Source organism: Penaeus japonicus, unplaced genomic scaffold, assembly GCF_977035675.1.
Source record: "Penaeus japonicus unplaced genomic scaffold, GWHDUDI00000001_assembly GWHDUDI00000030, whole genome shotgun sequence".
Classification (NCBI taxonomy): Eukaryota; Metazoa; Arthropoda; class Malacostraca; order Decapoda; family Penaeidae; genus Penaeus; species Penaeus japonicus.
Genome location: NW_028234432.1, coordinates 19,587,479 through 19,599,978, shown reverse-complemented (window position 1 = coordinate 19,599,978; position 12,500 = coordinate 19,587,479). Strand labels below are relative to the sequence as shown.

The window sequence follows — 12,500 nt, the reverse complement described above, 5'->3', positions numbered from 1 at the left end:
TTAGATACTCATATTCTGTCTTTAAACGACAGAGATACTATACTCATTTCATAGATTAAAGATTGTGTAGTGTTGATTTTTTATCATAAACTTACATCTGTATGGATGAGTACGTCATATCAATATGCCAATTCTCCAAATTTTGATATACGTTAAGTTAGATTTCTGAATCTTTCACGAAGCCCAGTAGTCTTTCCAATCACGTATTGGGCGTGTAACGTTCTCTACTATTGAGTATGACGTCGCCGTTTGCCTTCCAGTTCAGCAACGTCGAGGTTGGAGACTTGAACGAGGTCCTGGACTGTGATCTGCGAGCTCCGCTGCCCATCGAGTACCAGCCCCTGCAGGAGCACGCCGACCTCCTCGAGAGGCCCTTCAGGGTCATCATGAACGAGTCGGGTGTAAGTGTCAGCGATGTTGGTACTGCACTGCGACAAACTAATTCCTTTATAAAAGATAGCAGGCCAATTAGTCCTATAAAAGAAGAAGCCCGCACCAACAGTTCACCTATGATGCTTTTCTCCACCAGATCCCAGACCACATGGAAGGGCCGCAGGAACCTGTCTGGATCTCCAACATCAGGAAGGCCTTTGTTAACATCTTCCGGGTGCCTCTGTTCTGGGTAAGACATGACTGAATGTTTGTAGTCGAGTCTAACATTCACTCGGCTTATCAAACGACATGATTAAACATGTTTCATAAAAGAGGACGAGACCGGCATGAAATAACTCATCGGGCAGTCTTTAAGAAGTTGTCTCTGCCATTACAGAACACCGAGTCCCATGCCATCAAGCTCAACTACGGCGCCGTCGAGGAGAGTCTGGTCGGTCGTTGCCAAAACTGGTAAGTCCCTGACAAGATTAGCATTAAATGTGTGCGGAAGTGTGTTTGCATGCGTGCCTTTGCGTGCGTGTGTGTGTGTGTTTGTGTGTGTGTGTGTGTGTGTGTGTGTGTGTGTGTGTGTGTGTGTGTGTGTGTGTGTGTGTGTGTGTGTGTGTGTGTGTGTGTGTGTGTGTGTGTGTGTGTGTGTGTGTGTGTGTGTGTGTGTGCATTATATCACAGCGTGATCATGTGTCCCACTCTGGAACGGACTAAGCCAACATTCCTGTAGGACACGGCAGGCGCCAAGCAGGTATCAGAGCGCGAGGACAAAGTCTGCGCACTGACAGCGCCCTCCTTCCCGTCCTTCCAGGTACTCGTCCCTGAAGTTCCCAGCCAACCAGGCCGCAGAGATCAACCAGCAACGCGAACACTTCATGGAGGAGGACGTCCAGCGAGATGCCTACTCCTCCAGGTACTTACTCGCGGCGGCAGACCCGAGGAACTCCTGCCATGATAGGATGCTGCAATTTTTAGACATTTTCTTGCTCTAATGACTTAAGGGATTCTTAGAGGAAATGTTAAAATACTTGCTACTAAAGCAATGTATTCAATATATTCTAGATTTACCCGTATCATCTGATTATCTGTATCATTCTTGGAAATGTGGTAACTATATGAAGATCATAGTAGCTATTTCTAAAGATGTTTGAACCGAAACTAAGAACAAAATCGTCTCGCCTCGAACAGCTACACCACAAAAACAAAATCGAAGACTAGCAAGACTAGCAAGACTTCCAAGTCTTCTAAGACTTCAAAAACTGGCAAGACGTCTCCAGGTCACCTGTCGAACGTGCCCCAAATTGAGGACACACTCTGGTCCGTCAGGAGAACCACAGACTTCGACATGTGTGAAAACTTGGTGTCCCTGCAGGTATGGAGTCACGCTGCTTGGCTACGCTCATTCCGTGAAAGGTCTTTCCGTTTTTTTCTCTGTGACTCGTTCTCCGAGTTATTTTGATATATAAACTAGTCTAGGATTTAATTACCCCCTCCCTCCCTCCCTCTCTCTCTCTCTCTCTCTCTCTCTCTCTCTCTCTCTCTCTCTTTCTTCTTCTTCCTCTCATTCTCCCTACTCTACTTGTGTGTGTCTATCTGCTATTTGCTCGCCTCGCTGCTACCTCGTCTACATCGCCCTCTGCTTCCGTCTACAGATCCACAGCAGCAAGTACACAGAGGAGGTGATCCAGAGGAGCTCCGTGGCATCCTACCTCATCCGCGGGGACACGCACCGAAGGATCGAACAGGCTGTGCTGGAGGGCTCCATCAGCGTCATCACCAACAAGGAGCGACACGAGCACGTGGACACCTTCACCAACCAGGTGGGCCGTCTGTTAGGCTGTGGACAGAACTGACCTTCGGGATCTTTCGTTCGCCAGCGAGGTTCTGGCTCAATGGGTGACCGTCTCGTTTTCTCTCGGCAGACTCTGGAGCTGAAGGTTGTGCGTGAGGTTGGGCAGCCCATCACTGTAGGTGACGACGTCCACCCTTACTACAGCTGGCACTACGACATCGAAAGGCCGCAGGTTCGTTCCACTGTCATATACGTGACACTTATTATGATTTGCATTGCAGTGTCAGTAATCTTTATTTCAAGAAGCAAGTGTTAACACAAGCCATTCCAACAGGGCGACGAATTCGTTCCTCTGGAGCAGGTCATCACGGGCAGGCCGATCACTGGACAAATCGTCAATGCCATTGTGGTAAGTCGAATCCCACAAGCTGAAAGAGAAACATATCCTGTCGATGCCTATTTATGCTCGCAAGTGGGAGAAATCCGACTGATAAATTTGCCTTTCAGGAACACATCAAGAAAACCGTCGACGACCTGTCGCACCGCATGGAGCGATTCCCGGCCAAGCCAGAGAATCTTGCGTATATCATCGGTCGCCTCGTCGAGGCCGTTGCCAGCCTCGACTATCAGCACATCCAGACTCTGTACAACCACTTCGAAAGCCAAAGCACACTGCACAAGTAAGACGTACTCTATTCTACAGATCTGCTGGATCAGTAACCATAGCATGAGCCATCTAATTTGTGTTATTATCTGGGTCAAATAAAATCTTGTATGTGTGGATCGAAAGCGCGCGCGTGTGTGGAATCGAAAGCGCGCGCGGCGTTTGTGTGTGNGTGTGTGTGGTGTGTTGTGTTTGCGTATAGCTGCCACATCTTTAATTCCTTCAGTGAAAAAAGGCCCGACCTTTGAACACTTTCTCTTTTGCTTTAGATACATCTTTACGCAGCTGGTTATCTTCGCTGGTACCGAACCATCAGTCACATTTGCAGTCGATAACATCAGGGAGCCGCAATTCAAAACTGCGTTCTACAGCATCATTGACGTCAACGTTCGCAATCCAGCTCCAATTCCTAAGATCTTGGTAAGTTTCTGTGGGTATTATGATCCAGTCAAGCTTTTTACTGCTCCTTTCGTTCAATGCATCGTAGACATTTCATTATTAAATTTTTGCGTGTTATTGTTATTAATTGTGAATATAAGTTCTGGTATTTCTGTATTAATGATATGTTTTAGTGATTTGTCAACCAAAAAATAATAGTTAGCCTCATCTCCACTACTTCTTGGAATCAGTGTGTCTTCAGTGCTTCCAATTCTCCCCATAAACCTTACTAAATTAAACTCATAGAAAAAAAACCCCCCAAAACAAAAAACTGTTATGACAAGCTCACAAATAATTTTGCGATATCTGATATAGTTCTCTTCATCTGTGTTGTTTTGCATGGTCTAATTTGACTACATTTAAAATAGATTCTTACTGTGATTTGGTCTCAATTGTGCTTTGACCATTAAACTTATTGCTATTTTTGGTAGCATCTAATGACCAGAATCAAAGCTCTGCAAATGTATGTTCTCCCAACCTGCCCTTCCTACCGACAGAACTTGTTGCTGAGTGAGGAGGAAGGTCTGCCCCATTCTATCGGCCTCATGAAATTCGCCAGTCTGGCCAACAAGGCATGCCTCGGCGAGGACAAGAAGCACTTCTACTTCGACTACAGCTGCGGCCCGAAGAGCAGCTGCGACCCTGAGCTCATCATTAGCACCTTCATCCCTTACCTTGTGCGAGGCCTTGGGGTAAGCGATCGCCATGCCTCTCATCTTCTCACTTAGGTCCATGGACATTAGCCGCTCGCATTTGGCATGGGAGAAAAGGTTCAGGTTAGGAGAGCAATTCTGTAAGGGTGCCATCCACATTTCAGAATCAGGAGACGGACATCTGGCAGCGGCTCACGTACCTTCAGGCGCTGAGCAACCTGGGGACACCTCAGACCATCAATGTACTTAAGCCCATCATCCTGGGCGTCACCGAGACCAACGTCTTCATGAGAACGAACGCCATCTGGAGTCTGAGTGCATACAACATGCACAAGTCTGCGCTCTCACAGGTAAGGGGAATCGCGGTACGTCTGGCTGGCCTATAATCGAATGAATGTCAGTCGTGATAATCCCGCGCGAATTTTTTTTAGGAGATGCATGGGAAAATAGTTTTCTTTTTGTTTCTATTCAAATATGCGCCCTTTCTTAGATCTACGAAATCCTGATGCCAATCATCGAGAACAAGGGAGAACAATTCGAAATCCGAAACATCGCCTTCCTCACTCTGGCAACCTGGGGACCCGGCAGCTCCTGGTGGCAACAGTTGGCAGTCTCGACCTGGCATGACCCTTCGCCCCAGTTCGCCAACTTCGTCACCACGACCATCTACTCCATCGCTCGCAGCCACACGAAACTGTAAGGCATGGAATGTTGTGCTTGTGACGATTGAAAATGACAGTTAATACCAGGAAAAAATGACAGGAAACATAATTTCCGGCTTAAAAGAGTCTTTAACCTCATATGCCAATGCAAGTAGTTTTATTGTGCCTGATACATAGCCAGTGTTCTGCCTATTGTAGACATCACACATAATCGAAATTAAAATGATAACAAATGCATACAATATAATGTCTTGACATTAGTCATGTTGATCCATGTGATCGTCCATGAGCTATCTCTACAGGGCAGAAACCGTATCCCGCGTCGAGCGGCTGTGCAAGCCTGCCGCCCCAGCGTCCGTCCTTCACTCGACCAACTTCTTCCTGCACGAGTATCTCTTCTCTGCCGAGGTGAGTCAACTCGAATCCTAAGTCACTGCATTTAAAAAATCCAGTTTTAAACTGCTGTGTACGCATGCCGTCGGTATGACGGGGACAACTTTCATGTCATATTTCTTATGAGAAATCTCTTAATACACAGAATAGGTTTATTGAAAATAAGGCAACAGTTTCGGAAACCTCCTGGTTTAAATCTTGATCATTAGCCCTGAAGATGAAATCCAGGAGGGTTATGAAATTGTTGTTTGATCTTTCGATTAACCTTTTTTGTTTACAGTTTTTTTTTTTCTACCACTGTATCAACGCGGTAGAGTGCGTTGTCTTTCATCATCGTATTTGTGTATCGCTTTAAGGCGATGCGTAAGGGAAAAAGAGTAACCAAAATATAAGAGCCTGGAAGCCTTTAGATATTCTCCTTCCATAATCTACCATATATATGGTATATTTCCACGCAATAGTAAATTCAGAAAGGTGTCACTGATGACTCGCCTCTCCCATCCTTAGCACGGATCACGAGTCAACTTCGCTTGGTTCGCCAGCATTCACGGAGCCATTCCCGAGGAGGTGTTCCTGCGCCTCCAGACGGAGGTCTTCTACGGCTACACGACCGTCAGGAAGGTGCGTCGGTTTTTGCTCATATGTGAAAACAGCATGCCACAAATACATAAGAGATAGTGTGTGGCTAATATATATATATATATATATATATATATATATATATATATATAAATTATATATATTATATATATATACACACACAACACACACACACACACACACAACACATCAAACACACACACAACCCATATATATATATATATATATATATATATATATATATATATATATATATATATGTGTGTGTGTGTGTGTGTGTGTGTGTGTGTGTGTGTGTGTGTGTGTATGTATGTATGTATTTGTATAACACAACCTTTCTCTTTTATTTGCAGTTTGATTTACAACAGCGAGGGTTAGACTCCTTTCTACATGTTTGGAAAATGACCATGCAAAGACCCTCAAAAAAGCCAAAGAGCTCTGCACAGGAAATCGTTACCGGCATGTGGGAAGAAATAAAGGTGACTTTTTTTGTAATTTCTTTTTGATATGAAGTGCACTTCAAAATACTTTATTACAATAAAAACTTTACATTTTCTAAAGTGTTCAATATCTGATGATATCCATGAGATCCGACCTAGTTGCCATTCAAACTGAAATTACCCATTGTGAATACACTGACGTTTCTTTACGACAATCAGGAGAAAATCGGCTTTATGTCACCCACGGTTCCTCAAAGCTTCGAACTGTGGTACAAGTTGGATAGGATTGTCTACGCGCAAGCGGAAGGTATGTTATCATTATCATTTTCATGATAACAAAGATGTTTGTTAATTGACACACAACTAAATGTATGTTAATTGACCACGCACAAGTAATACTAGAAGACACTTATCGAGTATTTCTTTTTCAGACAAGCCTCTCCTCCGAGATACGTTTATTTTCGACCGCGACCTCTACAGCTTTATTGCTCTTCCGACTGAAATTGGAATTCCCATCAGCGTTCAGGTAAATGCACGTACAAACTCGTACATGCCATAAGAGGTGTAAGAACTATGATTCTTGAATCGCAAATTGTTAAAATATTTTTTCAAACAAACACTCACACACCACACTACTACATCCACCCCTATACACACACACATAAGAAACATCACAAACTCACAGTGAGAGTAGTTAGAAGTAGTGAGAGTGTGGTTATAGTATTTGTTTAGATTGTGTGTATGTAAGACTTTTCACACACACACAACAAAACACACTCACTTCATCATAACAACACACACACACACACACATAGAGAGTTGAGATATATAGATATGATGAGAGATATATATTCGGTGAGATATATTATACTCACATAAGGATAAGTGAGTAAACAATCTATATAATGAATATCATATGATTCCCTTTGACAGACATCTGAGTTGATAGTGTTGATATTTTGTATAGATATAGCTAGATATGAGTTAGATATTTAGTGAGATTTAAGATTTATGTATGTGGTTGGATAGGGTATATTGATATTTGTGTTGAGTTAGAGATATATAGATATATATATATTATAGATATATATAGAGATATGTTTTCGTTATAGATGTATATGTATGAGCATGTGTGGGTATACAGGGATAATTTATAAATAGATATATATTTATATTGTTTTTTAGTGTGTATTGATATTATTGTTATTTTAGTTTCATAGATATATAGCATGATATATAGTTATAGAAATATTTATAGAGATATATATAGATAGTTGAGATTGTAGATATATGGATTATAGATATTTGGATATATTTATAGAGTATAGTTAGATGATGTTCTAGCCGTGTGTGATTTTGGTATATGGCGCGTTTAGATAGATTCATGATATAGTTAGTTTTGTGATAGATTGTGAGATAGAGATATATGTAGAGATTTAGTGTAAGTGAGTTAATGGGTTAGAGAATGATATATAGTTATGTGTGAGAATTCGTATCGAGGAGAGAGTTATATATAGATTATATAGTCTTTATAGAGTTACTTGGATTTAGATTTTGAGATATTATTAGTTTATATAGAGTAGGATATTTTAGATTGTTTTTTTGTATTTATATTGTGATGATATTTCTGCATGAGATTATGCACACACACACACATGTATGAGATATATAATAGAGAGAGATTGATATGAGATAGATTGTTAGTTTATAAATATGAGAGATGCAGATTTATTTAGAGAGTGTTAGTGAGAGATATTTATTGATGATAGATAGTGTTATAGAGTGATAGAGGGAGAGTAACACACACCACACAAACACTCACACACACACAGACACACAACACACTTCAGCTCTATCCCTAATTTATATTCATTTTGTATAATGGTATCTTGTTAGTTGTATTATTAGTATTGTTTATTGTGATATATATTGATAGTGAAAACATATATGATACAGACATAAGATAGTTTGATTGAGTTTGTGAGTGTTGTGTGTGTTGTGTGTTTGTGTGTGTGTGAGTGTCTGAGTGTGTGTCTGTAAATAATATATATCAATCTATATATTATTATATAAAAATATATATCTATCTATGTGTGTGATTGTGTGTGTGTGGTGTTGTGTGTGAGAGGTGTTGGGAGTGTGGGTGTGTGTAAGGTGGGTGTGTGTGTGTTTGGTGGCTAGGGTATGTGTGGAGCGTGTATGTATGAGTGAGTGGGTTGTGTATGCGTGTGTACTGTATGAGGGTGTGTGTGTGTGTGTGTGGGGGGGGTGAGTGTGTGTGTATGTGTGTGTGGGGATTGTGTGTGTGTGGTGAGTGTAGTGTGTGTGTGTGTCGTGTGTGTGATCTACAGATTTTGGGTGAGGTGTGTGTTTAGGTAGAGTGAGTGTGTGTGTAGTGTTGTGAGTGTGTGTTTCGTGTGTGTGTGTGGTGTGTGTGTGTGTGTGTCTCTATCTATTCTATATCTCTACTCTATCTCTTATCTCTCAAGTCTCTCAATCCAATATAATGTGTGTTTGTGTGTGTGTGAGAGTGAGTACATGAGGTGTGATGTGTGTGTGTGTGTGAGTGTGTGTATGGGGGTGTGTGTGTGAGGTTGTCGTGTGTGTATGTGTTCGTGGGAGGGTGTGGGTGAGTCTGTGTGTGTGTGTGTGTGTGGGGGTGTGTGAGTGTGTGTGGTGGGTGTGTGAGTGTGTGTGTGGGTGTCTGAGTACATAAGTGAGTGAGTGAGTGAGTGTTATCAGTGTGTCCCGCGCGTAGTGTGTGTCGTACGCTCGTTAGAGTGTGTGTGTTAGTGTGAGATGTGTGTATCTGATAGTGTGAGTGTGAGTGTGTGAGTGTGTGTGTGTGTGAGTGTGTGTATTGGTGTGGGGTGGGGTGGGGTGTGTGTGTGAGTGAATGTATGCTCTAGTGAGAGAGTGAGTGTGAGAGGGTGTGTGTGTGTGTGTGTGTGTGTGAGTGAGAGAGGTGTGAGTGTGTGTGTTTGTGTGCTGTATGTTCTGTTGTGGTGTGTTGTGTATGTGGTGTTTGAGTGTGAGTGTGTGTTTGTGTCTGTGTGGGTGGGTGTGTGTGAGTGTGTGTGTGAGTGTGTGTGAGTGAGTGGTTGAGTGTGTTATGTGTGTGTGAGTGTTATAAGATCGTATCTACATCTATCTATCTATAAATAACTCATAATCTATCATTCATCTCTCACTGTGTGTGTGTGTGTGTGTGTGTGTGTGAGTGAGTGAGTGATTTTGTGTTATTAAGTAGTTTGGTGTGATACTCTTAGGCGTTTTGTTATAATCGGGAGTTGAGACTGGGGGCACCCTTGTTTCCCATAGACTGTCTGTGTGAGTGTGTGTGTGGTGTGTATATATTATATTTATATTGATATAGATAGATATATATTAGGTATGTAGTATATATGTTAGATATTATATTTTTATAGTTATATATATATTTAGATATATATATATTTTTTTTTATATAATATATATCTATTATTATGGCTATTCATATATAGATGTAGATGTATTAGCATGTGTGTGTATAGATGGTAGATAATATATAGTATTATTATAGATATATATTTACTAGGTACTAATTATTGATATATTTTTATAGATAGATATAGATTAATTTGAATATATATATAGGTATATAGAGATTTTTTATATATAATAGTATATGTATATATTTATAGATATAGATATATATATATATATATTTTTATTTATATATATTATATAGATATATATGCTTTTTTATATACATATAGATATATTATATATATATATATTTATATATATTTATATATATTATGATATTTATATGATATATATAGTTTGATATATACACACCCCACTCACCACACACTTACACTCTTTCACAACCACACACACACACTCACTCCTATTTATATTTATATGTTATATGTGTGATTGTTTTTATTGTTATTTATAGATATAATTCATATATAGACATAGATTTGTTAGATTTATATTAGAGAGTATATATAGATAGATAGATATTGATTAGGTAGAGTATAGATTTTGTCACACACACATCTCACTCTCACATCACACTACACACACACACAACACACACACACACATATATATATATTTATAGATATTTAAGTTATATATATTTTTTTTATATTTATATCTTTTTTATATATAGTTATAGAGATATAGATATATATTGATATATGTTTTCACGTAGATACTTACTTATATATACATATATACATTATTTTTCATACTTATGTTATTATATATATAGTTTTGGGTATATAGTTTCATCTTTAGATGAGAGTATCTATATTGTGAGATAGAGTTATTTTATATTTATATTTATATGACTCATATAGATGGTTATAGAGGATAATCAATAGTTAGTATATTTTTAGATTTCTTTAGATAGATATATTTATATATTATATTGTTATATTTATATTGATATAGATATACACTCACACACACACACACAAACACACACACACAGATATTTAATAATATATATATAACTATATATATATATAGTTATATATATATATATATGTTGATATATATATGTTTATATATCATATACATAGTTACTATGTATGTTATTGTATTTATATAGTATATATATATTTAGATATATTTATATATATAGTTATGATATGTAGATATGGTATCTTATATATATATATGTATACTTATTCAAATTTATATAGAATAGATGTATATATATTTTTATACAACTATTTTATATACATTTTTATGTTTACATATATTTTTATATATATATATTTTTATACACTAATATATTTATATATTTTTATAATATATATATATTTATATAATATTATACTTATATTTGTATATGTATCTATAGATAGTTATATTATATATATATCTGTATACATTCATTCATATATATAACCTATATTTATTATAAAAAATATATATATATATATAATACATAATTATTATATAGTTATAATAATAATTTATTTATATATTATTTTTTATAGTATATATATATATTTTTAGTATATTTATACATACAAACAACAACACACAACACAACACACAAACACACATGATATATATATATACAGATATTATATATTATGTTTTTTATATATATATATTATATATATATATTATATACATATTACATCTATATGTTTAAATATATATATATGTTATTTATTATATATATATATATATTTATATATTTAGATATATATATGTTTGTACCCTCTAAATGCGTCTACCCCGATTTTCGCATATATAGATATATATATTTTTATATATATACCAGATGCTAGTGCTCCGAGCTCCCCACCTCATACGCTGTGTATGTATCTGTCCTCAATTTCTATCACTTTAGTTACATATATCCAAGATATATTTAACTATATATATAAATATATAACGATAGATTTATATAGAGTACAACATATAACGAGGGATAGTATGTTATTTATATTATTTTTTATAGTAGTATTTATATATATTTTTTTTTATAGTTAAGATTGAGATATTAGAGATGTTTCATCATATGTGTGTTATATTTATACATAGATCTATGTGTATAGAACTAGATTTATTTAGATATATATATTTATAGATATATATTATAGATAGTTTTGTTTTATATATACATATGTTTTATTCTCGATAATATTAATTGTTATAGAACTAGAGATATTATATGATATATATATTATAGTTATTAGATATATATATATATTATTATATATCTATATTATATATATATATATATATATATATATATTATATATATATATATATATATATAGATTGATAAGAATATATAGGAAGAGGGAGAATAGATAGATAGGATACTATGTATGTTTATGGATATTATATATATATATATTTATTTATATATAGATATATATAGTTATGTATATATCTGATATATGTATGTATATGGTTATATAATATTATATATTTATATATATATATTTGATATACATTTTATATGTATTTATTTATATATGTATACTTATTTATATAGTTATTGATATATACATATATTTGTATATTTTATAGATAGATTTATATATTATAGATATATTTATATTTTATACATTTATATGTATATGGTTGTATTATATATATATATGTATTGTTATATATATAATACAGACATATATATAGTTTTAGATATATATATATTGTGAGATTTTATAGTAGAGAGTGATATATGATGATATATCATACATTATTGAAATACCTTATAGATTTTTTTTTAGTTTGTTTTATATATTTATATATATTGAGATATACATATATGTATGGATATAGATAGTGATAGAATAGTTATATATATTTATAGTATTGGAGGTCATTTATTATATTATAGAGTTATGGATAGTGTGATACAGACACACACACCCAAACACAACACATCACTCCACTCACAACACCACACCTAGATATATATACATATAATATATATATTATATATATATATAT

General features: G+C 35.9%; 1 protein-coding gene across 1 annotated transcript in view; it reads left to right on the top strand.

The window, feature by feature from the left end:
• The window catches only part of LOC122267679 (hemolymph clottable protein), a 26,522-nt gene that overhangs the window by 532 nt on the left and 13,490 nt on the right, over positions 1–12,500 (top strand). The window contains exons 3-20 of the mRNA XM_086555169.1: positions 261–401; positions 530–622; positions 770–843; positions 1,193–1,294; positions 1,570–1,753; positions 2,034–2,201; positions 2,304–2,405; positions 2,508–2,582; positions 2,681–2,853; positions 3,107–3,257; positions 3,773–3,967; positions 4,093–4,278; positions 4,419–4,624; positions 4,893–4,998; positions 5,491–5,604; positions 5,937–6,062; positions 6,243–6,330; positions 6,455–6,549. Of these exons, the coding sequence (XP_086411295.1) occupies positions 261–401; positions 530–622; positions 770–843; positions 1,193–1,294; positions 1,570–1,753; positions 2,034–2,201; positions 2,304–2,405; positions 2,508–2,582; positions 2,681–2,853; positions 3,107–3,257; positions 3,773–3,967; positions 4,093–4,278; positions 4,419–4,624; positions 4,893–4,998; positions 5,491–5,604; positions 5,937–6,062; positions 6,243–6,330; positions 6,455–6,549 (2,379 nt within the window). The remainder of the gene's footprint in view (positions 1–260; positions 402–529; positions 623–769; positions 844–1,192; positions 1,295–1,569; positions 1,754–2,033; positions 2,202–2,303; positions 2,406–2,507; positions 2,583–2,680; positions 2,854–3,106; positions 3,258–3,772; positions 3,968–4,092; positions 4,279–4,418; positions 4,625–4,892; positions 4,999–5,490; positions 5,605–5,936; positions 6,063–6,242; positions 6,331–6,454; positions 6,550–12,500) is intronic.